Source organism: Macaca nemestrina, chromosome 15, assembly GCF_043159975.1.
Source record: "Macaca nemestrina isolate mMacNem1 chromosome 15, mMacNem.hap1, whole genome shotgun sequence".
In the NCBI taxonomy this organism is placed as follows: Eukaryota; Metazoa; Chordata; class Mammalia; order Primates; family Cercopithecidae; genus Macaca; species Macaca nemestrina.
The window spans coordinates 114,607,717-114,633,000 of NC_092139.1; the positions used below are offsets into that span (position 1 = coordinate 114,607,717).

At 46.1% G+C, this 25,284-nt stretch overlaps 1 protein-coding gene across 8 annotated transcripts in view; it reads left to right on the forward strand.

Annotated features, from left to right (window-relative positions):
- Positions 1-25,284, forward strand: part of LOC105489792 (TBC1 domain family member 22A) — a 414,387-nt gene that overhangs the window by 103,859 nt on the left and 285,244 nt on the right. For all 8 annotated transcript variants that reach the window (XM_071080773.1, XM_071080772.1, XM_071080767.1 and 5 more), the window contains one exon: positions 17,351-17,421. In XM_071080773.1, coding sequence (XP_070936874.1) covers positions 17,351-17,421 — 71 coding nt within the window. The remainder of the gene's footprint in view (positions 1-17,350; positions 17,422-25,284) is intronic.

Sequence of the window (25,284 nt, forward strand, 5' to 3'; positions counted from 1 at the left end):
TGCCTTCCTCTCCAGTCTTGTTTCTTGCAGGCACCCCCCCATCTCCACCCTCTGGATGGGTGCACCGTGTTAAGCTCTTGCAGTGACGGGCAGATGTTTTATTGCTTCACACTCTGTGCTTCTATTTGTGCTGCTTCCTCTCTAGCTGCAGTGTCCTTGACATATACCTTACTTGGTTAGTTTTAGGTCAGATATTTATTTTACAAAGTCATTTATGTACCTGGTTTTAAAAATGGAGTAGTGTAGGTTGACCATCCATTATCCAAAAATCTAAAATCTGAAATGCTCCAAAGTCTGAAACGTTTTGAGCACTGATTTGACACCACAGGTAGAAAATTCTTCACCCGATCTTATGTGAAATCACATGTGAACTCTTAGGTGCACAACACACAGTTTATCAGTATCCCCAAGGGAAATGAGAGCCTTCCAGCCCCTTCAGCTGTGATGTGTCTTGCCTGCGCACGTCCAGGTTCCCCTGCACAGGCATGTCCACAGGGGGTAATAAGACCACACTTGCGCATTGGACGCACCAAGGGCCGGTTCCCCCTGAAGCCGCCCATGGGCGAGGCCTTTGTGCATTACTCACTGTGGCTTTTTGCTTATTCTTTGTTCTGGGGCGTAAAGATACTATTGAAAATGCCAAAAAAGACCTGTAGATACCCCTGTGGGTAACAATGATAAGAACAAGGAGCACTGATGTTTATCTGTAGCACAGAAAAGTCAGGCTGTTGGAGAAACTGGACCGTGGTGTAAGTGAAACATCTTACAGAAGAGTATGGTGTTGGAATGACCACCCTACGGGACCTGAAGAATCAGAAGGAGAAACCGTTGAAGTTCTGTGCCGAAATTGTTGAATAGAAGTCAATGAAAAATTAAAAACCAGTGCATAAAGCCAAAAAATAAAGAGCTTTTAACATTTTATTTTATTTTATCTATTTTTTGAGACTGAGTCTCACTCTGTCACCCAGGCTGGAGTGCAGTGGCATAATCTTGACTCACTGCAACCTCGTCCTCCTGGGTTCAAGTGATTCTCCTGCTTCAGCCTCCCGAGTAGCTGGGACCACAGGCGTGTGCCACCCTGCTTGGCTAATTTTTGTATTTTAGTAGAGATGGGGTTTCACCATGTTGGGTCAGTTTGGTCTTGAACTCCTGACCTCAAGTGATCGGCCCACCTTGGCCTCCCAAAGTGCTGGGATTACAGGTGTGGGCCACCGTGCATGACCCCAAAAATGAAGATCTTGATTGTGTATTGAGAGAGTGAATCCATCAGCATCACAGTGAACACATCCACTTAACAATACACCTGTCAAGCCGCAAGCAAAGCTCTCTCGCTGTGAACTAAAAGTTAAAGGGAACTGTGACGCTTGTGCAGGCTGGTTGCAGAAATTAAGACTAGATAAGGCATTACATGTTTAAAAGTTTGTGCTGATCACAAAGCGGTGGAGAAATTCCTTAGTTTGCCAAGATCATCTCTAATGAGACACTGATGCCGGAACAAGTCTGTAGTGCTGATGAACCATCATTGCTTTGGTGTTCTTGCCCCAGAAAGATACTGACGACAGCTGATGAGACAGCCCCTTCAGGAATTCAGGATCCTGGGACAGAATCACTGTGCCGGGATGTGCTAATGCAGCAGGCATGCGGAAGCGTAAACTTGCTGTGATCCGCAAAAGCTTGTATCCTTGCTGTTTTCAAGGAGTGGATTTCTCACCAGTCCTTTATTATGCTAACACAAAGGCATGGATCACCAAGGACATCTTTTCTGATTCACTTCACAAACGTTTTGTATCCATGGCTTGTGCTCATTGCGGGGAGGCTGGACTGGATGATGACTGCAGGATTTGTCATTTCATGACAGCTGTTCTGCTTCTTCTCCAGCTGAAATTCTCAACAATAGTAATGTTTATGCCATGTATTTCCCCCGAGATGTGACTTTATTAATTCAGCCACGTGACCAAGTATCTGTAGATCAATGAAGAATCGATATCCAAACACTTTCTCAGGCAGCATGTCAGTGGCAGTGAACAGAGGCGGCGTGGGTTTGGAAGGTTGTCCAAAGGAGTTTAGCACGAAGGATGCTGTATCTGCTGCTGCCAGCGCTTGGAACACAGTGACAAAACAAACAGCTGTGCATGCCTGACACAGCCTCTGGGCTGTGACTGTGTGTTCAGTGATGATGATGAACAAAGTGGTTACTTTGAAGGATTCTGCGTGTCAAGCGAGACAGAAGTGATGTCTGACCTCCTTATGTACACCTTCAAGGTTCATCAGAAAGCTGGAAGAAGTGGATATCAAAGAAGTCCTCAACGTGGATAAATGAGGTACCAGTTGTTAACCATTGGAAGAAGTGGATATCAAAGAAGTCCTCAGCATTGGCCGGGCGCGGTGGCTCAAGCCTGTAATCCCAGCACTTTGGGAGGCCGAGGCGGGCGGATCACAAGGTCAGGAGATCGAGACCACAGTGAAACCCCGTCTCTACTAAAAATACAAAAAATTAGCCGGGCGCGGTGGCGGGCGCCTGTAGTCCCAGCTACTCAAGAGGCTGAGGCAGGAGAATGGCGGGAACCCGGGAGGCGGAGCTTGCAGTGAGCCGAGATCGCGCCACTGCACTCCAGCCTGGGCAACAGCGTGAGACTCCGTCTCAAAAAAAAAAAAAAAAAAAAAAGAAGTCCTCAGCATCAATAAATGAGGTACCAGTTGTTAACCATCAGTAGATGTTGAAATAGCAAAAATGTTTTTGAGTCGAGGTAACTGTGATGATAGTGACGATGAAAACGATGACATTCACACTGTAGAAAAAGCACCTACAGATGACATGGCGAAAATGTGCGACAGGCTTACTGAAGGGCTAGGGCAGCATGTGTTCACAGCAGAGCAAGAAATCACATCAATTTACAAAATCAAAGAGACACTTAAAAGACAAAAACTGTCGCTAATGAACAGATGACTCCAGAGGAAACATTTAAAAAACCCACCGGGCAGAATGCCTTCTCATCCCTAGAGCACTCACTTCCCGGTCCCTCAACTGCTTCTGATGTTTCTTCTCACTGAGAACAGCAAAAAACCCGCAGTGTCCAGGAACCTTTTAATGGAAACCCAGTACCGTAGGTGGAGACTGGAAGCCGCCATTGTTTGTTGCCGCTGTTGCTTCGCAGTGGACGCGGGTGTTTTGGGGAGGCTGCCGTGCCACTTAGCTACTCTGAACAGTTTTTTTCACTGTATTAATGGTAGGTCATATTTTTTATTGTTAAGTACTTATGTGGGAATAAGTGTAAGAAAATGATTGCTTATTGGTAGCGTGTAAATTTAGAGTCAGGAATGATGGTGATGCCAGACAACCACAGATTGCCCTCACGGGTGACTGAGATAGTGACACCTTGGCTTTTTAGGTGGTTCGGTATACACACATTTTGTTTCACGGGCAAAATTATTTTAAAAATGTATGAAATCACCTTGAGGCTATATGTGTAAGGTATATATGAACCATAAATGAATTTTGTGTTTAGATTTAGGTCTCATCCCCAAGATACCTCATTATATATATGCACATATTCCAAAATCTGGAAAAAACCCAGAATTTGAACACTTGGGATCCCAAGCTTTTTGGATAAGGGAGACTCAACAGGCAATATAAGATTTGTACTGGAAAGGGTAGTCCCCCGTCCCCACCCTTCCTCATCCCTGCCTTCCGTCTCTGAGACGAGGCTGTGATTGTACCTCTTGGCTGTTGCTGCTGGTACTGGTCTTGGTATTTCTAAATACTGTGGTAATTTTGCAGATTTTTACAGTTTAGCCGTATTTATTAACTTTCTACTCTGAAGCAGAGGGTTTAACTCTCTTACCATGCTTCTTCCTCTTCTCCTTCCCTATTCTCTCAGTTTAATTTTTGGTGACATTGGGATTCATTGTTTGTGATGTGATAACTCTAACTCTGGTTCGTGACTGAGTACCTGTCACGTATAACTTGTTTTATCCTAGAGTTGTTCATTTGCGGGGTGAGGTAGGGGGAGCTCACTGTGTGGGTGGGAGTAGGTGGGCTTGCTCCTGTGTTCTGCTCCAACACAGCCCTTTCTAGGGGTTCTTTGTCCTCAGTTGGCCGCTCCCTGTTGTCGTCCCCTTGTCAGGCTGTTATCCGTGCTGCTGTGCCGCCTCCCACTACTGTGTCTGCTGTCCATCTTTCAGATTTCTGCTGACATTTCTTGTCTGCCTCCTTTACACCCTTGTCCTTGTTTATGACATTGTTCCTTTACTGCCCTGTTGGTGAGAATTAGGGGAAGTAGAGATAAATCTGTGCTTTGCTTGGCTTCAAGATGGCTCTCCAGTAGCAGCTCATGGAGAATCTTTCCTGATGTCCCCTTCTTCAGAGAAGAGACCACCCCTCTGGTGACTCACTGTACCTTGCATTCCTTTCTCTCATAGTCCTGGTGAACAGTGATTTCACTGGATAGGTTTCTTCTTGCTATTTGACAGTGAGCCCCTTGAGGGAAGGAACTGGGTTTAATCACTCCCTTGGAGGCTAGTTCAGGGCCTGGTCTGTGGTGAGTGTTGATTGGCACCTGCCAATGGGATGGATTAATGTGTGGGTGGACTCGGCCTGGGGAGCATCTCAGTGGCTTTGCCCAGAGGCAGCTTACACAGGGGGCGTGCTCAGCAAGTGCTGGCCACGTGGAGTTGATCTGTGAGGCTCCCCTGCGTGTGGCTTTAGGTACAGCACATATGCATATTTTTGTAGACCCTCCTTATGCTGGTGACACTCAGCTTTTAGTCTAGAACCACATGTAAGCCTAAGTGCAGTGCACATGCATTTCTTACTATTGTTCAGTGTTTCTCCCAGATTTTATTATTACAAAAGGTTTTAAGAATCATAATTAAAAGCAGTTAATAAGAAATGAATCTTAAAGAAGTTTAAATGATGGGTTGATTTTTCTGTTATTCTTGGCTTTTCAGAAAAAAAGGTGCTTATAATTAGGAGTTCTTTGCATATACCATTTTGTGACAGATTTCTGGTTCAGTCTCAGATGTGATATTTTACATCCAATTAGAATGAATGAGTCCCGATTGCTTTATGGGTTGGGTTCACAGAGTGTGCTGAATAACTGCATCTGTCAGCATAACAGAAGCGTGCTCTTGCATTTGTATATTATGTCACAGTTCACAAATGTTTCCCCATGTATTGTCTCTTTGTTCTTTGTAAAAATTATGTGACTTAATCAAGGCAGGTGTTTTTATTTGTCCTGTGTTTCAGTGGAGGAAACTGAAGCTCGACAGATAAAGGGGACTGTCCAGAGCCTCCAGATAGTTGTTGGCCAAGCTGGTCCTTGAACCAGGTGCACTGAACCCACAACCAGTGTTTGTTACTCTACGCTCTGCTCTCTCTCTGCTCTCTTTAGAGTTAGCGCTTGGTAATTTCCTATTGAGAAGTAAAGCTTTCACAGTGCAGATGAGCATTGAAATTGTGATTTTGGTGGTATTTTCCTGAAAATATTCCAAAGTTTCAGTTCTCAGAAAGGAAATCCACTGTTGTAGGAGAAATGGTATTTATTTCTCATTCGCTTAATCTCATTCATTTTCTACCTATGTAAGTATTTCTTACATTTTAGTTTTCTGTCTCAGAGCACTTATGATTTTACTGCTTGACTGTATGAAACCATAGAGACAGAAAGCTGAAAGGAAACCCGTGTTAGTCTGTTGCATATTGCTCTAACAGAATAGCACAGACTGGATAATCTATAAGGAACAGAAATTCCGTCTCTCCCAGTTTTGGAGGCTGGGAGGTCTCGCATCAAGGCTCCAGCATCTGGTGAAGGCTTGCATGTCATCACATGGTCGAAGGCAAAGGGCAAAAGGGGACAAAATCTATATCCTCACGTGACAGAAGAGCAGAAGAGGGCAAATCTACTTTTGGGAGCCCTTTTATAATGACCTTAATGCAGTCATGAGGCTGGATTACTCATGACCTAAACACCTTCCCACAAGGCCACCTCCTAACACTGTTGCACCGGGGATTAACCAGGGATTAACTTTCCAACACATGAATTTTTGGAGGGACAAAAACATTCAAACCATAACAAAAGCCAGACGCACATGTTTTAAACATAAAGACAAGCAGTTGAAATAAAAGAGTAGAAAAAGATTATGTCATGCAAACTCTAATCACAAGAAAACGAATTTACTTATAATTACATCAGGAAAAGTAGACCTCAAGACAAAGAGTTGTATTAGAGACAAAGAGGGATGTTTCATGATGATGAAAGGATCAATTCATTAAGTAGAGAGATGAATCCTAAATGTGTATGCGCCAGCTTTACAATGCATGAAGCAAACATTGACAGCAATAAAGAGAGAAATAAACAAGTTTACAATCCTAGGCAGAAAATTTAACAGCCCTCTGTGAGTAATTAAAACAGCAGGTAAATTAAAATGTTAGTAAAAGTATGGAAGATTAGAATAACATTATCAACCAGTGGGATCTAATTGATTTAAAAAATACCACATCTGCTAACTGATAATGTTAATCCTTTTCAAGGATGTGGCGCATTCACCAAGTAGATTATATGCTGGCCCCAAAAAGTTGACAGTAAATATCAAAGGGTTGAAATACCACCAAGTTCATCTGATCAAGTGCTTTAAATTAAAAATCCGTAACAACAAGATACACAGAAAATCCTCAGATAGAAATTTACCTGCATACTTCTAAACAACCTATGGGTCAAATAAATCATAAGGAAATTTTGAACTGAATGATAATGACAACACGTGTCAAAATTTGTGTGATGCACCTAAAACAGTGCCTGGAGGAAAATTTATACTTTTAAATGCCTATATTAGAAAAGAATAAAGGTTTCAAATTAATATTCAAAGCTCTCATTTTAAGAAACTGGAAGAACAACAATAACCAAGTAAAAGAAGAGAAACAATCTAAATAAGGGTGAAAAATAAACTGAAAAATGGATAAACAAGAAAAGAATCACTGAAATATAAAGTTTTTTTGAAGAGACCCTTGAAAAACCTCTAGTTAGACTAATGAACAGAAAAAAAGAGAAAAAACAAATTACCAATATGAGAAATGAAAGAGGGGACATCACTACAGATCCTACAGACATTAAAAAGCTAATAAGGGAATGTTATTTACAATTTTATGCCAATAAATTCATGAAATGGAGATATTTCTAGAAAGACACAACTTAAACTAATGCAGGAAGAAATGGAGACCTTTATTATCCTTATATTGATTAAAAAAATTAAATTTGTTATACAAGAGCCTTCATGCAAGGAAAACATCAGGACCAGATGGCTTTGCTGGTGAACTCTATCAAACATTTAAAGAAGAAATAATAGCAATCCTCCAGGAACGCTTTCAGAAAAGAAAGGAGGAGTAAACACTTCTCATTTTTTTAAGGTAACATAATCCTGATATCAAAATTTTAACAAAGACATTATAAGAAAAGGGAACCTGGGACCAATATTTATGATGAATATAGACAAAAAATTCTTTAAAAACATATTAGCAAATTGACTTTTGCCTTAACCTATGAAAGAGTAACTGCCAAAGGAATTGCACTTCTGTTATCAACAGCTAGAAAACTGGACCAGATATGTGAAACAATTGTTTTCAGATACTGGGCAACAGGCAGTGCAGGGCTGTGACCCTGTGAGATAGGACATAAGTAAGGTGACCTGTATAAGGACTCAATTTGCAATTGAATGCAGTTGCCAAGCAGCAGCATAAGTGGGGGAACCCAAACGAACCAAGCAGCTTTGCTGAGTTGAGGAATTAGGAAAGAGTTTTGAGGAGGCTGAAACAGAAATCATATGGAGCAGAGTGTTGGAGAGGAGGGAATTGTACAGGGAGAGAACCCCAGATGTCTGCAAAGTCCCGTCAAGTCCTTGGCTGAGTATTGATCTGCCCAGGAGTGGGGTGGAATTCTATGAGCTGGGGAAAGTCACCAGAAAGCAGTGAGTTGAATAATCCCAAGAGCCGTGGGAATAGAGTGCTGGAGAGACGGCACCTGCAGGAACTTGGCGAATGAGCCACATGAACCTGGAAGACACCATTCGTGTCCCTCCAGCCCTCTGTATTGACTAGGATGAGATCGCGCCAGCTGACAAAGGAAGTTTTTACAAGATCCGGTTCTAGTATCACAGTGGCAATAAACTGATACCTGGGATATCTGGCATTCAGTAAAAAAGTAACTGGTATGCAATGGAGTGGAAAAATATGACCCGTAATCAGAAAAAATATTAGTAATTAGAAACAGACTCATGGATCAATAATAACATTTTGAACAACCCAATAAAATATGGGTAAAGGATTTCAACATACACCTCACAGAAAGTATACAGATGGCCACAGTAAACACATGAAAATCTCTTCAGTGCTCAGCATCATTAATCTTCATAAAATTGCTCTATGAAATCACAATCAGATACCATTTAACACTTACTAGAATGGCTAAAATAAAAAGACTGACAACACTAAATTTTGGCCAAGATGTGGAACAATTCAAATGTTCATACATTGCTGGTGAGAAGTGTAAAATGGTGCAATCACTTTAAAGAACCTTATGGCAGATTTATTTTAATTAATTATTTATTTTTAAGTTCAGGGATACATGTGCAGGATGTACAGGTTTGTTACATAGGTAAAATGTGTCGTGGGGTTTGTTGTATAGATTCTTTCATCATCCAGGTATTAGGCCCAGTATCCATTAGTTACTTTTCCTGATCCTCTCCCTCCTCCCATCCTCCGCCCTCCAGTAGGCCCCACAACATGTGGTATTTGGTTTTCTGTTCCTGCTTTAGTTTGGTAAGGATAATGGCCTCCAGTTCCATCCGTGTCCCTGCAAAGGACATAGTCTTGTTCCTTTTTTTTTTTTTTTTCTTCCGAGACAGAGTCTTACTCTGTCACCCAGGCTGGAGTGCAGTGGCACGATCTCAGCTCACTGCAAGCTCCACCCCCTGGGTTCACACCATTCTGCCACCTCAGCGTCCTGAGTAGCTGGGACTACAGGTGCTCACCACCACGCCCGGCTAATTTTTTTTTTTTCGTTTTGTTTTTTGTTTTTGTAATTTTTGTAGAGTTGGGGTTTCACCATGTTAGCCAGGTTGGTCTTGATCTCCTGAACTCATGATCCGCCTGCCTCGGCCTCCCAAAGTGCTGGGATTACAGGCGTGAGCCACCATGCCTGGCCAATCTTGTTCCTTTTTATGGCTGCATAGTATTCCATGGTGTATATGTATCACATTTTGTTTATGGAGTCTGTCATTGGTGGGCATTTAGGTGGATGTCGTGTCTTTGATATTGTGAATAGTGCTGCAAGGAACATAGGTGCGCATGTGTCTTTGTAATAGAATGATTTGTATTATTTTGGGTATATACCCAGTAATAAGATTGCTGGGTCAAATGGTATTTCTGTCTCTAGGTCTTTGAGGAATTGCCACACTGTCTTCCATGATGGTTGATCTAATTTACACTCCCATCAACAGTGTAAAGGTGTTTCTTTTTCTCCATAACCTCACCACCATTAGTAATCACGATTCTGACTGATACGAGATGGTATCTCATTGTGGTTTTGATTTGCATTTCTCTAATGATCAGTGATGTTGAGCATTTTTTCATGTTTCTTTGGCTACAAGTATGTCTTTTTCTTTTTTTATTGAGACAGAGTCTCACTTTGCACCCAGGCTGGAGTGAGTGGTGCAATCTCGGCTCACTGCGACCTGCACCTCTTGGGTTCAAGTGATTCTCCTGCCTTAGCCTCCCAAGTAGCTGGGATTACAGGTGCCCACCACCATGCCTGGCTAATTTTTCTATTTTTAGTCGAGATGGGATTTCACTATGTTGCCCAGGCTGGTCTCGAACTACTTACCTCAAATGATCTGCCCGCCTTGGCCTCCCAAAGTGCTGGGATTACAGATATGAGCCACTGCGCCTGGCCTTTTGAAAAGTGTCTGTTCATGTCCTTTTCCCCCTTTATAATGGAGTTGTTTTTTGCTTGTAAATTTAAGTTCCTTATAGATGCTGGATATCAGACCTTTGTCAGATGTATAGATTGCAGAAAGGCAGTTTTTAAATAAAGGGAGATGTACATCTGCCCTGTGATCTGGCAGTTCCACTCCTTCACACCTGCCTGGGAGAAATGGAGACATACAACCCACAAAACATACATCCACAAGAATGTTCATCGCAGCCTATTCATGGTAAAAATCACCCGGCAGTTCCGCTCCTTCGCACCTGCCTGGGAGAAATGGAGACATACAACCCACAAAACATACATCCACAAGAATGTTCATCGCAGCCTATTCATGGTAAAAAGCAGTAACTAACACAGAAGTCTATGAATGGGTGAATGTGTAAACAAGTTGTGGTATATTCTTAGAATACTTTTACTGCTTGCAAAGAATGAACTACTGATGCTGGCAACATGTGTGACTCTTACACATTCTGAGCAAAAGAAATAGGACACAAAGGATATATACTGTCTGTACCGTTTATCTGAATTGCAAGAACAGGCAAGTCCAGTCTGTGGTGATAGATATCAGAAGGCAGTTAACTTGGAGTGGGGGCCAAGAACGACTAGAAAAGAGCAATAGACATGTTCTGTGTCCTGTCTGAGGGCAGCAATACTTTTTTTTTTTTTGAGGCAGACTCTCACTCTGTCACCCAGACTGCAATGCTGTGGCGTGATCTCGGCTCACTGCAGCCTCCGCCTCCCAGGTTCAAGTGATTCTCCTGTCTTAGCCTCCTGAGTCGCTGGGACTACAGGTGCCAGCCGCCATGCTTGGCTCATTTTTGTATTTTTAGTAGAGATGGGGTTTCACCATGTTGACCAGGCTAGTCTCGAACTCCTGACCTCAGGTGATCTACCCGCCTTGGCCTCCCAAAGTGCTGGGATTACAGGTGTGAGCCACTGCGCCTGGCCTAGCAATATGTTTATTATATGTAAATTATACTTTGATTTCAAAATATCACACCCCGCAACAAGCAAATCACTAAAGGGGAGGAAGAAAGGATGGAGCATTCTGTCCGGCAGTTAACTGGAGACAGACAAAAGCCAGGTGGTGGAGTCTGACCTTCAGGAATGCATACATTACTCCTAGGAGACAAGGCGGGTGCTCATGACACCCCCTGTCATTGGCGCTCACGGAAGAGGGAAGTGAGTGAGGACTGTAGCTGTCAGGAACGGCATCTTAGACGTGGCAGGTCTTGCGATGGGCCCTGAGAGCTGCATGGAATTTGACCAATCGGAGATTAAAGTGGCGATGTCACAGAAACTTTGTAGTTCTGTAGAAACCCCGGGGGGCGTACGGTGGAAAGTAAGTCTTCTGGCATCCTTGACTCCATCCTGGGAACCCCTCCCCAGATGCTGCCTGTGCTTTCAGATTCTCCTATGTGCTACAGAAATCATCATTGTATCTACGGACTGTTTTCATTGTTCCCTTTTTACTTTATCATTTAGATAAACTTCATGTCCACACAAAAAGACAGACATTCTTTTCTACGGCAACAGTGTATTCCAGTGCATGGATCGTCTCCCTATTCATGGGCATTTTAAAACACGGCATCACTCAAATGAACAGCCTTGTGCATAGCCTTTGCATTCCTTTGCAAATCTCTCTGTAGAACAGGTTTCTTAAAAGTTGCTGCCCAAGGCCGGGAGCGGTGGCTCACGCCTGTCATTCCAGCACTTTGGGAGGCTAAGGTGGGCGAATCACCTGAGGTCAGGAGTTCAAGATCAACCCGGTCAATATGGCCAAACCCCGTCTCTACTAAAAATGCAAAAATTAGCTGGGCACAGTGGCACTTGCCTGTAATCCCAGCTACTCGGGAGTCTAAGGCAGGAGAATTGCTTGACCCCGGGAGGCGGAGGTTGAGGTGAGCCGAGATTGCACCACTATGCTCTAGCCTGAGGGACAGAGCGAGATTCCATCTCAAAACAAACAAACAAACAAACAAACAAACAAACAAAAAGAACAAAAAAACCTTGCTGCTTAAAGGTTATATACTTTTGAAATTTGACCAACAAAAAATCTATGCCAACGTACGCTTTTACCAAACTGTGAGAGAGTGGCTGTTTACCCAAAGTCTTATCAGTATTGGGCATTATCATTCATTAAAAATGTTATCCAGCTTATTTTTGACAGATTTCTTGTTTTAATTTGTTGTTTGATCACTATTGAGGTGATGTGTCTTTTCTTTTTTTTAAAAGACAGGGTTTCACTCTGTTGCCCAAGCTGGGGTGCAGTGCAGTGATCATGGCTCACTATAGCCCCAATCTCCCGGGCTCCACTGATTCTCCCACCTCAGCCTCCTGAGTAGGTGGGACTAGATGTGCACACCATCATGCCTGGCTAATTTTTTTTTTCTTTTTGTAGAGACTGGGTTTTGCCATGTTACCCAGGCTGGTCTCAAACTCCTGGGCTCAAGTGATCCGCCCGCCTCAGCCTCCGAAAGTGCTGGGATTGCAGACGTGAGCTGCTGTGCCCAGCCTGAGGTCATATGTCTTTTACACAATATGTTTACTAGCCATTTGCATTTCCTCTTCTGTGTATTTTCCAGTTTTCGTGGGCTGTTGATTGTCCTACTTTACTGTGTGCTCTTTGTATATTAGTGATGCTAACCTTTTTATATATGTTGCATGTATTTTTCAGTCTGTTATTTGTTGGTTGCATATCAAAAGTCCTTCACTATACAGTCATTTCCAATCTTTTATATAGTTAATTTGTTAATACTTTTATTTATACTTTCTGAGATTTATGTCTTGCTTAGGAAGTCCCTTCCCCCACCAGGATAGTTTTTCCTAGTGTTTTCACTCTTTCCTTGACACACTGACACACACTCATCCGCCCACCTGTTTAGATCTGTAAGCATCTGGAATTGTGTATGGTAAGATACATGGTCGAATTTCCAGATACCATATTGTATGACCATCGTTGGTTGACTGCCCCCTGATTTGAAATGCTATTTTTTTTTTTTTTTTTTTTGTGACGGAGTCTCGCTCTGTCTCCCAGGCTGGAGTGCAGTGGCGCGATCTTGGCTCACTGCAAGCTCCGCCTCCCGGGTTTACGCCATTCTCCTGCCTCAGCCTCCTGAGTAGCTGGGACTACAGGCGCCCGCCACCTCGCCCGGCTAGTTTTTTGTGTTTTTTAGTAGAGATGGGGTTTCACCGGGTTAGCCAGGATGGTCTCCATCTCCTGACCTGGTGATCCACCCGTTTCAGCCTCCCAAAGTGCTGGGATTACAGGCTTGAGCCACCGCGCCCAGCCGAAATGCTATTTTTATCATAACTAAGTGCTCATAAATACATAAGCTTGATTTTGAACCATTCATTCTGTGTCCTTGATTTCTTTGTCTTAGTATGTCTTTTTCAACCCTATTGTCTTAATTCCTGTAGCTTCATTATATGTTTTTCTTATCAGTTAATGTGAGTTTCTTCACATTATTCCTTTTGGGAATTTTATTGGCTCTTATGCCAATCAAGTTCCAGGTGAACTTAGGGTCAACATACCAAGTTTCAGAACACATAAGTATATCCCATTGGAATTTTGATTGGGTTTGCATTGAACTTGACGATTTCTAAAGTGACACCTGACAGCATTATAATTTTGAGTCTTAGATCCATGTATTCTATTTAGTCTGTTGTTTGAGTCTTCTTGCTTTCAGCTCCCAAATATCTCCTTGGTCATTGCTTTACTTTCACTGCCATCATCACCCCTACACTGGGCTTGTGAAGTAGTCCATTGAGTGGTCTCCTTATGACCACTCTTGGCCCCCCAGTCTCTTCTCCAGGATAATCCAGGCTTTGCATTAGCTGTTCCCTGGGCTTTGACTACTCCCCTGCTGGCCTCACTCTTCACTCAGTTCATTTCCCCTCATTCTTAGATCTTATCCCCATTGTCATTTCCTCAAGGAAACCTCCCTGACCTTCCTAACAAGGTACAATTCCCCATTTACGGTTTCAGGGCACCCTTTGCCTCTTCATCTGAGCACTCAGGGTAGCTGTAAGTTTACTTTGCTCTTCCTTGGAATGGGAGGCGAACTCTGTAAGCACAGGTGAACTCTCTAGGCATAGTTAAGCTCTGTAAGCACAGGTGCGCTCTGTAAGCACAGGTGCGCTCTCTTAAGCACAGGGCGGATCTGGAAGCCCAGGGGACTCTAAGCCCAGGCAGGCTGTCCAGCACAGGGGTCTGTGTAGGCACGGGGACTGTGTTTGGTGTTGCTCACATTTGTAATTCCCCTCCTCCCCCTGGCCCAGAGGAAGAGCTTCGTAAATGCAGGCTGGTGTCAGTGAGCTTGGTGTTTCCTCCTATTTATGTAAGTGTTCAAGTGAAGACTTGTAGTTTTCTTCATGAGGTCTTGTACAGTTCTTGTTAAGTTTATGCCATGTTATTTTCTTTTTGCTGGCAGAGAAGGGCTATGGATTTTTGAATGTTCCTGTATTTGGCCATCTTGCTTATCTCAGAGCTCTATTTCCTGCCATTCTCTCGGTTCTGCCTCTCTCTCTGTTGGCGTCATTCCTCAGGCTGGTTGGGTGCGGATGGTTGCAGTAGTTCCGACCCCCGCATCTGACGCTGGTAGCTTTCAGAGGAAGAGGAGCGGGTTGCCTCCAGGAACTTCCCAAGAACCCGGCGGAGTGTTCTCAGAAGCCCTCAGCTATCTGTGCTCAGTGGCTTAAGTAGGGGCCTAGGCCCATTGCTGACTCAGCCATTGGTGAGGTGTGGCCTAGCTCTGCAGGACTCCAGCCAGGCCCACCTGTGGGTTCAGCTGCCTCTGGGCTGAGTCCCCACCCACAGGGCTGCTGCAGGGAGGTGTGAATATTCGCAAAGCTGGGATTCTGCTAGAAAGATGCACCAAACACCTCTGAGGATGGTCTTGTGGCTTCCCTGTCAACCCCATTCAGCATGTTGGTAAAGCTACAAGATTTCCCGACGTTGAACCGTCCCTCCTTCATTCTTTACGTGTATTATTCTTTGACTATCCTGCTGCCGTGCTTTGATCTCCTAAGGTTTTACTTTGGATCTTTTTGTCTGTATTCGGAAGTGAGATTTGTCTGTGCTACAAAAGTCTTTCTAAGAATGGAAGGGACGTAGTGGAAAGACCCTGGTATTGAAGGTTGCTTAGCTCCTGTGTGACCTTGGTCAAGTCACTTAACCTCTCTGAGACTATTTCTTTCATATACAATAGCGATCACAGCCCTAAGTAACACAAGCTTGTTTTGAGGATCAAATGAGGTAAGACGTATGAAAGCTCTCTTTTAACACCAAAGCTTGAGCAGAGTTAGAGCCTTGTCTCATTATGTAGATTCAGGATTTTTGAATTTTTGTGAATTCCTTCCAGTGAGGAGAGAGGTTCAGAGAACGTTAACAAATAAGTTTCCTCTCAGCTTTTCCTCATAAACCATAATCAGAAAACCAGAGTTATGCTGAGGGAGAGGCACTGGGAACATGGTTGGTAAACATTACATTATTGGTGTTCAGATATGAGGTTCCTGCTTTTCATAATATTCTTAGGGTACTGGGGAAGATTTGATATTTTCTGAGATTGCTGTAAAATGCAAGTTATTGCTGCGACTGTCGCCCAATTATTCTGTACTTATTTTACTTAGACTTTAGTAATTGGAAAAAGATTAGATGTCAGGACTTTGTATTTTGTTGATTACATTAGCAAAGTCTTCTCTTTAATCATTTCTTTTATTCCTGTTATTAATCATTAGCTCCAAGCTGTTAGGAGAAGAACCTAATGGTAGATTCCTAACTTAAAGGAAAGAAATAATTACTTGAGTTTCCGTGGGATTGGGCAAGTGTTCCTATACCTAGACATTGAAATAGATTCTCCCGCCCTTCAGGGCATGGGAATGAGACACTCAAGGAGACTCAGAAGGTCGATGGAATGCGGGGCCCACATCCTTACCCCTCTGCCTCGATGCTTGTCCTTCCCTGCCCTTGGAGGTGCTGGACCTTGCTCCAGGACCCCTCTGCCTCTGGCCAGCCCCTCCCCTCTCGTGATTTTTTCTACTTGTAGGTATTTGTAAAGCCTCATTGACTTGTGTTAGACTACCTTGAAGACTTTGTCTGTGTAGAATATGGCCACTTCCTTAATTAATGGTGTATAAAGACAAACTTATCTCCATGAAACGATTTCTTTCAAAACCAGTAGTGAGAAAAAACCGCATCATATAGGTATGCTTAAATAGTAAATGGAAAGTGAGATGGATGAAAGAAAGGAAAACCAATTAACATGATCAGGTTGGGGTAAAAGCCTTCAGGAGAGAGAGGGAGGTGGGAGGGAGAGACAGAGAAGGAGGTGGGAGGGAGAGAGAGAAGGAGGTGGGAGGGAGAGAGAGAGAAGGAGGTGGGAGGGAGAGAGAGAAGGAGGTGGGAGGGAGAGAGAGAGAAGGAGGTGGGAGGGAGAGAGAGAAGGAGGTGGGAGGGAGAGAGAGAGAAGGAGGTGGGAGGGAGAGAGAGAAGGAGGTGGGAGGGAGAGAGAGAGAAGGAGGTGGGAGGGAGAGAGAGAGGGAGGTGGGAGGGAGAGAGAGAGAAGGAGGTGGGAGGGAGGGAGAGAGAGAAGGAGGTGGGAGGGAGAGAGAGAGAGGGAGGTGGGAGGGAGAGAGAGAGGAGGTGGGAGGGAGAGAGAGAGAAGGAGGTGGGAGGGAGAGAGAGAGAAGGAGGTGGGAGGGAGAGAGAGAAGGAGGTGGGAGGGAGAGAGAGAGAGAGAGAAGGAGGTGGGAGGGAGAGAGAGAGGAGGTGGGAGGGAGAGAGAGAGAGAAGGAGGTGGGAGGGGGAGAGAGAGAGGAGGTGGGAGGGAGAGAGAGAGAAGGAGGTGGGAGGGAGAGAGAGAGGAAGGAGGTGGGAGGGAGAGAGAGAGAGAGGAGGTGGGAGGGAGAGAGAGAGAGGAGGAGGTGGGAGGGAGGGAGAGAGAAGGAGGTGGGAGGGAGAGAGAGAGAAGGAGGTGGAAGGGAGAGAGAGAAGGAGGTGGGAGAGAGAGAGAGAGAGAAGGAGGTGGGAGTGAAGGAGGCTGGTGTTCTCTGGACTTCCCTGGTTGAAGGAGGGAAGGGGTCATGGGGCCTCACCTGTCCCATGGCAGCTGCAGGGACACTGGGGATGCCTTTTGCAGACATGTACTCGGATTCTGTTGTAAACAGGTAACCTGGAGCTTGGTTTGAGTGGAATGGTCACTTACCTTCTCTGAGACAGTGAAATCAGTCGGTATCTGAAATGTTGATCATTTAGTTTAATTTCTTGATGGGGCTCATTGCCTCCTAATAAAACAGGTGGAATGTGTTAAAGCACTGGGGAGGTTTGCTACCCTTTTGTAAATCTTATTTCTCTTTGTCTCTTTTTTCGTCAACAGAGGAATTACGGAAGTTGAGCTGGTCCGGAATCCCTAAGCCAGTGCGTCCAATGACGTGGAAGCTCCTCTCAGTAAGTCCCACCGCCCCGCCCATCAGCGCCTCCTTCCTGTGCACAGGGACTGCGGGCGTCTGGCCTGAGTAGGGCCTGACAGCCACTGCCCACGGGTTTGCCCTGGCTTTGTTGCAGTGATAAAGGCCTTTGCTATGGCTAAACTGACATTTTCCATTCTTTGCTTAATTTTAAGCTTGGTTTGACAGGACTGGCAGAAAACAAGGATAGATCATAATTACGACAACGGTGTTTTTTCCTCGGATTTTATTATTAGAAAATCTTTGTATGTTCCAGCCTGTGATATAGAAAGGTTTCAGCATAGATGCTTATTTCAACTCTGAGGAGTTGCAACAGGGAAATATGTTTTCAATTTGTTTGAGATATGCTGAAAACAAGGACATGTGTTTGACCAAGTTTTTTTTTGTTGTTGTAAGTATTAGTAGTGTTGTTAGGAAAAGAAAAAAGTGGATGAGAGAAGCGGTTTGTGTTTCTTGGGTGGAGTGTGGCGTTCCGGCTGCCTCAGCTCTAGCGCTGAGCTGCCTGTCTGGAGCGCTTTGGGAAAGGTTGGGGTAGGCGGTGGTGACCATCAGCACGCCCTCGTACTCTTAGCTCGGGCTTACCATTGCAAGTGAGTTTGGCCCTGCCGACCATTTCAGAACTGGTTATAGACAGTTTTCTTCTCTTTTCCTTTTTCATTATTTTTGGAGCTAAGTCAATAGTGTGCTCTAAGTGTTTACTCTAAATTGGGTCTGACTTTCAGTATTTAAAAGACTCTTCCTGGCTAATGAGTCTTAATAAATTTGCAACTTAGTACCTCGTAATCCTAAATGCAGATGCGGCTCTGAACAGTGAATATTTATTGATTAAATATTCCTTGCAATTAAAATTAGACTTGCTGCGATTGCTTACGTTTTGGTTTTGTGCTTTTATATTTTAACCTGGTTTTCCAGTTTATATCCAGTTTTCTAAATGTCCCCTCAGATAGGTTGCAAACTTCTCAGGTTAGTTTGTAGGAAGTTTTGATGAAAATACCGAACTGCAGTTTTCTGTTTGTTAAGGATGTGCCGTGTCTAGGTGGAAAGTCTCACGTGAGTTATTTTGTACTGTTCTTTCTCTTCTAAGTTCTCAGCCTCCGCGGGTTATGGTTCCACTTCCCTAATGTGTGTAGCATAGGGGCTGATGTGGAAATGGACACTCTGGTTTCAGGGGACAGAGGAGCAGAGAGGGAGGTGACAGACAGCCCCACATTGCTGGTTGTGGACAGGAGGGCAGGTGGGTGTAGGCGGAGTCTGAGCCAGGAATCCTGGCGAGGCAAGTGAGAGTGTGAACCCAGGAAATCTGAGATGGTCTCAGTTGATTTAGAAAGTTTGTCTTGCCAAGGTTGAGGGCGCACTGGTGACACAGCCTCAGGAGGTCCTGGCAACACATGCCCAAGGTGGGCAACACATGCCCAAGGCACAGCTTGGTTTTATACACTTAGGGAGACATGAGACATTGATCAAAACATGTAAAAAGTGGCCAGGGAGCTTCCAGGTCACAGATAGGTGATCCACGAACGGTTACATTCTTTCGAGTTTCTGATGAGCCTTTCCAAAGGAAGCCAATCAGATGTGCATCTGTCTCAGTGAACAGAGGAGTGACTTTGAATAGAATGGGAGGCAGGTTTGCCCTGAGCGGTTGCCAGCTTGAGTTTTTTAGTGATCTTGGGGGCCCAAGTATTTTCCTTTCATAAGAGAAAGCCTGAGCATTCTCAGGGCTTTGTCATATGAAAGGAAAGACACATGCAGTCCTTTAACCATCATTCCTTGCAGGGTCCTTTGCTTGGGAGATGGAGATGAATTAGACACTAGCCTGCCATTAGGAGGAGGTCGGGTGCTGCAGACTTGTGGTGGGACGGTGGTGGTGGAGGCCGGGACTACATACTGTAGGTTGGACAGGACACAAGTATGAACCAGGGGGTGGAGGAGTACCACAGCATGGGGGCAGTTTAGTGCTGAGGGTCAGCTTCTGCTAGGCGGGGACTTCACACCTGGGATCTGCCAGGCCATGGCAGGTGGGGAAGGAGGGGAGGGTGTGGAGACTTGCAGTCACAAGGCACAGGGGTGAACATGGTCGTTCTTGGCCCTCTCTGGGCTTGGATTGACAGATGAGTAGAAAATGAATGTTAGGTCAGGGAGCAAAGCTTGTCCTTGCAAGTGCAGGGTGCTAAGAAGGGTTCATGAGGATGCCAGGTAAGTCTTCTTGGGGAAGGTGGCATCTTACGTGACATCTCAAAAGGGATGTTAGTGTTCTCTCTGCTAGTGGGAAGTGGGGAGGCCATAAGAGCTGGGGCACACAGTCGGGGTGGGACAAGCAGGAACATAGGCTGGGGTAGAGGGGCCCAAGAGGAGGCCAGGTGACAGGCGCCCTACTGCCCTCCCTATCGCCCCATTGCTTGGGTTTTATCCTGAAGGATTTAAGTGGGGAGTAGTGAGCCTGTGTTTCTGGAAGAGAAAAGCCTTGAAAGAGCCATTGGTTGGTTCATTCATTCATCCATTCTATTCATCCATCCTATTCATCCATTCCATTCATCCATTGCATTCATCCATTCATTATCCATTAGCATTTATTGAGCACTTTGTGTTTTAGGCACTGTGTCGGGTGCTGGGAAATAGCAGGCAGGGAAGAAGACCAAGTTGTCCCCCTGGGACCTGCAGAACAGACGGTAGATGGTCTGTCTTTTTCTCTTACCCTCTCCAGCCCCAAGAGACCTAGGCCACATGGAGACAGAGCCCGTTCTCTCAGGATCTTATTCCCATGCTCCCAGTGCACTGCTGCCCTGTGTCTGTCCCTGGCTGAGCGCTTGCCCTGCATCAGACCATGCATTCAGAGGTTCTTTTGGACAGGCATGTAGGCAGGCAACTCCGGGACCAGGCTGTTCTTGCCCAGTGTCTGGCTTGGAGGAGCATTGCTGGTTGTAAGGGGAGGCTGTTCCTGGCAGGCTCTTGGGAGGGGACTAGAGCTGGGACAGGAAGAACTGGGAAGCGACAGGGAAGGGAGTTGAGGGGCCAAAGGCTACAGGGGTGGGGTAAGAGGGCTCTTGCAACTAGAGTAGGGAGCAAGCGTTGGTTCTTTTTCCGGAAACAAGTGCTCGCTGTGCATTTGCCACGGTCCGTGCCCTGTGTTGGTGAGCACTGATGCCATCCAGCTTGTTGGTGAGCACTGATGCCATCCAGCTCTCCAGGCTGTCATGCTGCACCATGGCTCTGGGCCTTCTGTAAGAGTAGAGATTTGGGGAGCACAGTGCATGATGCCAGTCACCCATCCCCGAGTCAGCACATGTTGCTCACACATCTGCCCTCAACCAGGCCCTCTGCAGGTGCTGGGGTTACAAGAACATCTGGGACAATGGTGGGGACTGGGAACTCAGCAGGGAAGGGGTCTCCCCAATCAAGGATGCCTCTGTATCATTCCCTGAATCCCAGGGTTTAACCCTGGCTTCCCGTTCAACTCTCCTGGGAGCTTTTCCCGATCCTTGTGTCCAGGCCCATGAAGCAAATTGAATCTCTAGGGTGGACTCAGGCGCCAGGGTGTTGACTGACTCTGGCATGCTGCGAACCACGCAGTCCACAGAGTGCCACCCTGCGGCTAGGCGGGGGATGGGAGGCGAGGGTGCGGGAGGTTCAGGCCTGCCCTCTTCACCTGTGGGTTTCCATTCTGGTCACATGTTAGTATCACCTGGGGAGCTCAGGAAATCCTGTTACCTGGGTTCTTGGGGGTTCTCACGGGTGCCCAGGGTTGGAGACTGCTGCTCTAGGACACTCAGGCTCCAGTGGGACAGGGTGGGGCATACATGAGCCACCTGGGAAGCAGGTCATTGAAAGTCATGCGCTATGCCTGCCACTGCAGGCAGCACACACCTGGGCTGAGGAACCTGGGCAGGAGGGCCCGCCTGGGGCGTTGGAGGCCCGCGTGGGAGGAGAGAGGCTGAGTGAGACTCGCTGAGAGCCATGAGCATGTCGTCTGGGAGGGCTCGGGTGAGTAGGGTAAGATGGGAGGGGTTTATCCCAGTCCGAGAGTCCATCCAGGATCCAGAGGTTAACAGTTACACCCAGAATTGAAAATTTATCATTTGTCCAGCTTAAAAAGGCAGATAACCAAAACTGTGCTTGAATGGGAACCTATTTCAGGGTCTGGCACACTAATGACTCTTTTTCATTGTGTTTATGATTTGTAATTAACATGATTCTAGTAGCCTTATTTTTAATTGATGAGTGGGCAGTGCCACTTCAATGAAGAACGATGAGAAACATGACTTGTCTTTTGTAAAAAACTAACATCTAGTCTAGAACATACCGTTCAGCCACAGGTAATACTACTTAATGTTTACATTTTATGCAAGCAGGGTAGTAACTTTTAAAAATTACTGCTACCGAGAATCACATTTCTGGCTTTTTTAAAATAAGTATTTCAGAAACATGACACAAAAACTAATTAAACATTGAACATTTGCATTAGTGAGTCTAATGGTTAAAAATGATGAGTGAAGCTCCAGTATTATCTTTTCTCTCTGCAGTATGTTGAGGTAGGTTTGCATATGAACACAGTGGGAGGGAACAATTTGATTTTGGTGTCACCGGGACAATTTAGATATAAGTATGTGCATGCATTGTTTTACATTTATGATTAGTGTTTGTATAGCATGCTAATACAGCAATTAAGTTTTCTGTAGTTCTGTCATTTAAAATTCATTGCATACTTGAATGTATTTCATTTGCATAATTTCTAGTCTTGCTTAATTATTGAAAGGCCTCAACTTGCATATGTGTGTTTTCCTGTAGGGATAGGAGTGGCAGGAGCTCACGTAGGGTTTTTATTGCCTGTGTTCCGATCATGACGTACTTGCCTTTTAGAATTTGTGTTTCAAGTTAAGTTTAAAATTTGGGGAGTGGGAAGTATTTCTGAGAGCGCTTTTTGTGGCCACTGAATGCAGGCTGCCTACACCACGGCCTCGCTGACCACCCCTGGTGGCCCACCCTGCCCTGTGTTGAAGGCCGGGCCCCTTCCTGGCACGCAGGCCTTCTCTCCTGGCTGCTGCACGCGGCTTCATTGGCCAGGCTGTTTCCGACCTTGCCCCGGGCCAACCGGCACACATTTCCCTGTGTCCTCCGTGCTCTGTCTCTCCCCACCTCTGTCTTCTCTACTATCAAAACCAAACCCAGAAGCATGTGCTCGTTCTTACTTGTCCCAAGTGAGCACACGCGTCTTTCTCCCCGAGTGTCAGGGCCGTGGCCCCCTTTGGGTCTGACAGAATCGCTGCACGTCGTGATCACTTGTGCACTCAGCGAGGAAAGACTGAGGGTCCCTTCTGGGGCAAACAGCGTTCCAAGCCCTCGGACAAACATTCCGCCCTTGTGGACCTCACATTTTGGTGGGAGAAGACAAACATTACACTGAGAAGTAGATTTGATGTGCTGTGGAAGGTGAGGAGTGCTGTGGGGAAAGGCCTGGGATCAGCTTGGTGGGATGGTGAGGGCCGAGGAGGGGAAGGGGCTGTTGAAGTAGGTGGGTAGCGGTCAGGGTGGGCCACTGAGGAGCTGACTTTGAGGAGCTTGGGAGGCAGCTGTGTAGGCGCGTGGGGGTGCGTTCCTATCTGGTTCATGCTTTGGAGAGGGCTTACCTGTTCCCTTACTGTGTTTCCCATCGGGGAGTAGTGCCCACCAGACACAGGTGATGAGGAGGGAGAACAGTAGGTAACAGGAAGCAGTACCGTGGGCTCCTCCCGCAGCCGGGGAGGTGGAGACCGAGAGGGGGCGCTCTTGTGGAAAGGCGGCTCCGTCCCTGCACAGACGGAGAGCAGCGGACAGTGGCTGTCCTCGAAAGGGCAGCCAGTCAACAGCCTGGGCTCGGTGACCCCTGTGGTCTGTTGCAGCTCAGCTCTGCCACCGTGGCCCAGAGCAGCCACAGGGAATCCATATAAAGGAAGTCACACAGCTGTGTTCCCATAACACTTTATTTACAAAAGTCGGTGGGCAGGATTGGCTGGTGGTCAGTTCACTGACCCTGTTCTGGATGAAATTGGTCCCAGCAGAGGAACGGTACGTTCAGAGAGAGGCACTGAGGCAGGAGAGGTGTGGCATTTAAGGAATATTTAAGCAGCATAGTAAAAGCGGGAGGGGCCACGGTGAGTGATGAGTGTCGGCCTCTTGGTCAGAGAAGCAGGAAGGGCCAGGCCCGCAGGAACCGTCAGCCTAGGCAGGGCTTGGGCTTTTATGCTGAGCACGATTAGAAGCAATTGGAAGTTTTTCGGGGTGGTGGTAAAATGATGGGATTTTCACAGGGTCTCTGTGGCCAGAGTGCAGAGAAAGGACCGTGGGGTCTGTGTCCACCCACTGATGGACAGTCCCCCATGAGCCTGGCTAGTCTTCAGCATCTCTGTATCCAGGGCTGAGCAGCGGGTGGGAGAGTGGCTGGGGCTGGGTGAATGAATGTTGTTGTGTGTGTATCTGTGGGTGGCTCTTAGCCTGCGGATTTGTCCCCAGGTCTTTGGAGACTTGAGATCACATGGCTCTCCTGAGCAGTGTGGGACCTCAGGTCAGGAGCTGGGGCTTGGCTTCAGTTTGCCTTTGTGTCCGTGTGACTCTGGGCATGTTAACCACATTTCCTGAGCCCGTCTCCTCGTCTACAGATAGGGACAGTAATAGCCTTCTGTGATTAGTGGGATTAAAGCAGCACTGTGTGAAGCACGAAGCCTGGTGAGGACCCAGCCCTTCCTTAGTTCACCTATGGGTATGGCAGTTTTGGGACAAAGAAAAAGAAGTAATCTTCTGTAATTGTTATTGCCAAGAGACAGACAGGCTTGAAATAACAATGAGGTGAAGACGGGTCTGGATGAAGCCCGTGACTCTGAGAGGGTTATCTGTGAAGCTGACTTTAACTTGAAGTAGAAGCTGGTTTCACTCAAGTCTGACCATCACCCCGGCCTTGTAATTTTATGCCTTCCCATCACTGGGGGCAGGGCTGGATACCCAACAGAAGGAGCTCTGCGTCTGGCAATCCGCCAGCACATCCCAGTGAAAGAGGCCTGATTCTGGAGGTGCTCAGGTGGGTGGGTCGTTAACCACCCGGAAGGCACTGCAGAACCATGCCCGGCACTTCCATGCATACTCGGGGCTGGTTATTCCTTTTGTCATTGTTAGAATGTTTTTGTTTTTGTTTTTGTTTTTGAGGCGGAGTCTCGCTCTGTCACCCAGGCTGGAGTGCAGTGGCGCGATCTCGGTTCACTGCACGCTCCGCCTCCCAGGTTTACGCGATTCTCCTGCCTCAGCCTCCCGAGTAGCTGGGACTACAAGCGCCCGCCACCATGCCCGGCTAATTTTTTGTATTTTTATTAGAGATGGGGTTTCACCGTGTTAGCCAGGATGGTTTCGATCTCCTGACCTCATGATCAGCCCTCCGTGGCCTCCCACAGTGCTGGAATTACAGGCGTGAGCCACCATGCCTGGCCAGTCAGTGTTAGAATCATGTGAAGCAATACGCTCTTTGGAATACTACTATTGCCTCATTTTATGGGAAAATAGAGGCCAGGTGGGAATAATGGCCACACCTTTGCTCCATCACGAGGACTCTGAGTGTCTCCCTCTGGAGTGCATCTTGGCAGCTAGACTGTTCTTTGCCTCTCTCCAGAATACCGTAATTCACCGAGCGATTGTTTTCTGGAGAGAGTGTTCTCCCCTCAGGCACCTCCTCCCATTGGGTTGGGGATGCGTTTGACACGCGTGTAACCAGGCTGTTGGGTTGTGACCCACTGCCCTTTCTGCCAGGGCTACTTGGAAATCACGCATTATGAACCTTGAAGGTGTCCGGTATTCCTTTGAGCTAAAAGTTCACTGTAGGAAGTTT